At 45.0% G+C, this 1655-nt stretch overlaps 1 protein-coding gene across 1 annotated transcript in view; it reads right to left on the reverse strand.

Annotated features, from left to right (window-relative positions):
* Positions 1-1086: 1086 nt before the first annotated feature.
* The window catches only part of smyd4 (SET and MYND domain containing 4), a gene marked incomplete at its 5' end in the record, with an annotated part of 13127 nt that continues 12558 nt past the window's right edge, over positions 1087-1655 (reverse strand). The window contains one exon of the mRNA XM_080549523.1: positions 1087-1477. Coding sequence (XP_080405649.1) covers positions 1348-1477 — 130 coding nt within the window. The 3' untranslated portion in view covers positions 1087-1347. The remainder of the gene's footprint in view (positions 1478-1655) is intronic.

A 1655-nucleotide genomic window follows, 5' to 3' on the forward strand; every position in this document is an offset into this window, starting at 1 on the left:
CCAGAACAGCACAGAAGGGCATCACTCACACTGGCCCAGAAGCTCTGTCCTCATATAATAATATATATTATAATAATAATATAATAGCCCCCTTTGGGAGTCCTGGCCGTGACTGAAGACCACAACAAAGGACAACAGAGAGGGTCCATGTTCCCAACGGTTAAATGGGAACAATGGTAATACAGAACACTATTCGGTTGTTAAGTCTGACGTCAAACGTGACGTTTAGCAATTTCCGAGTCCAAACCAGAAATCCCCCGCACCAGAGTACTACAGTGGTAGAATGACAGTTCAATCGTTTTTTAGACTGGGATCTATTCATACAACAAGGGACACAGCACTTCCCCGTTTCCCCCATATTGTCAGCGTCTTTGAGCCTCGGAAAAGCGCTATACAAATATAATGAATTATTATTATTACTGAGGCATTTCGAAGAGAGCGCCTCAGCCAACTTTGGACCCGGAAACACGTCACGACTTAACAACCGAATTGTCATGATGGCTGTGGACATTCTACTCTTTCCCCACACACTACTACACCACTAAGTGGTAGTAAGTGGTCAACATTCTCAAATGACCAGTACATTATAACCCCCTCCGCAGTGCACACTACAGGATGAACTGAAAGACAGTGTGTGGAGTCCTGACCAAGGGTGATAGAATCCTTATCAGTGATTCTTTATATTTTAGGGTCATATATAATTAGTTAATAATAGTATAGCTATTCCCTGCTGATTAGAATGGAACATTGTGAGGCCCTAAACCATGATGTAACTTTATATCTCAGAGAAAGATAATTCCCCCCCCCCATAATCTGTTTAACTCAGTCAAACTTGATTTGCAAAACTCACACACAAATTCAATGTAATTTATTAAACAAAACAAAATATAAATGGAGGAGAAAAGAACGAAAATAAAATTACAGCCATGGAAGTTCAAAGAGTAAAACAAACTGTAGAGGGCAGTAGAGACTCATCAGAAAACATTTTTTATTATTTGTTATCAAAACATAATCTCACAGTACAGAAAACACAATATCAGACACAACGTGAAACTCCCTTTGAGAATCCTGGAGGTTTTAGTTACATCATACCGACATATTCAACTAACCAGAGGTTACTGTCATGTGTGGTATATGTCTGGCTGTTTGGCTGTTCAATCCCCGGCTGGCCGTGTCAAGGTATCCCTGGGCAAGACACTGAACCCAAAATTGCCCCCAATGAGCGGGCCGGAGTTGAGTTGTGGTTGGGTTCAGTTTCATTGTCTCTCTGAGCGAATGTGACTGTTGGGGAAACTCCCACATAGCCTGTAGCTCCAGGCAGTAGGATGCACAGTGAGTGAATGTGTGCTAGTGCTCCCTCCTTAGACAGTCCTCCATGGCCTGGAGCTCCTGTACTTCCTGACTGTGGGGGCCGTAGTGGAGGGAGAGGAGTCTCCTGGCCTTGGGGATCACTGACAGAGCTGGACCAGAGGCACCACTGAAGGAGGAGAGGAGAGGGGGGGGGTGAAAGGAAAGGGATATAGGGCAGGGAAGAGGAGGAGGGGGAGAGGGGGGGAGTAGGAGTCAAGTAGAGGGGGGGAATGGGAGTCAGGGATGGTGGAAAGATAGGAGAAATAGGGTGGAGAGGGGTAGTGGTTGAGAGAGGGAGAGATGGA

The sequence above is a fragment of the Nansenia antarctica genome, assembly GCF_963989245.1.
Source record: "Nansenia antarctica genome assembly, chromosome: 20".
NCBI lineage: Eukaryota > Metazoa > Chordata > Actinopteri > Argentiniformes > Microstomatidae > Nansenia > Nansenia antarctica.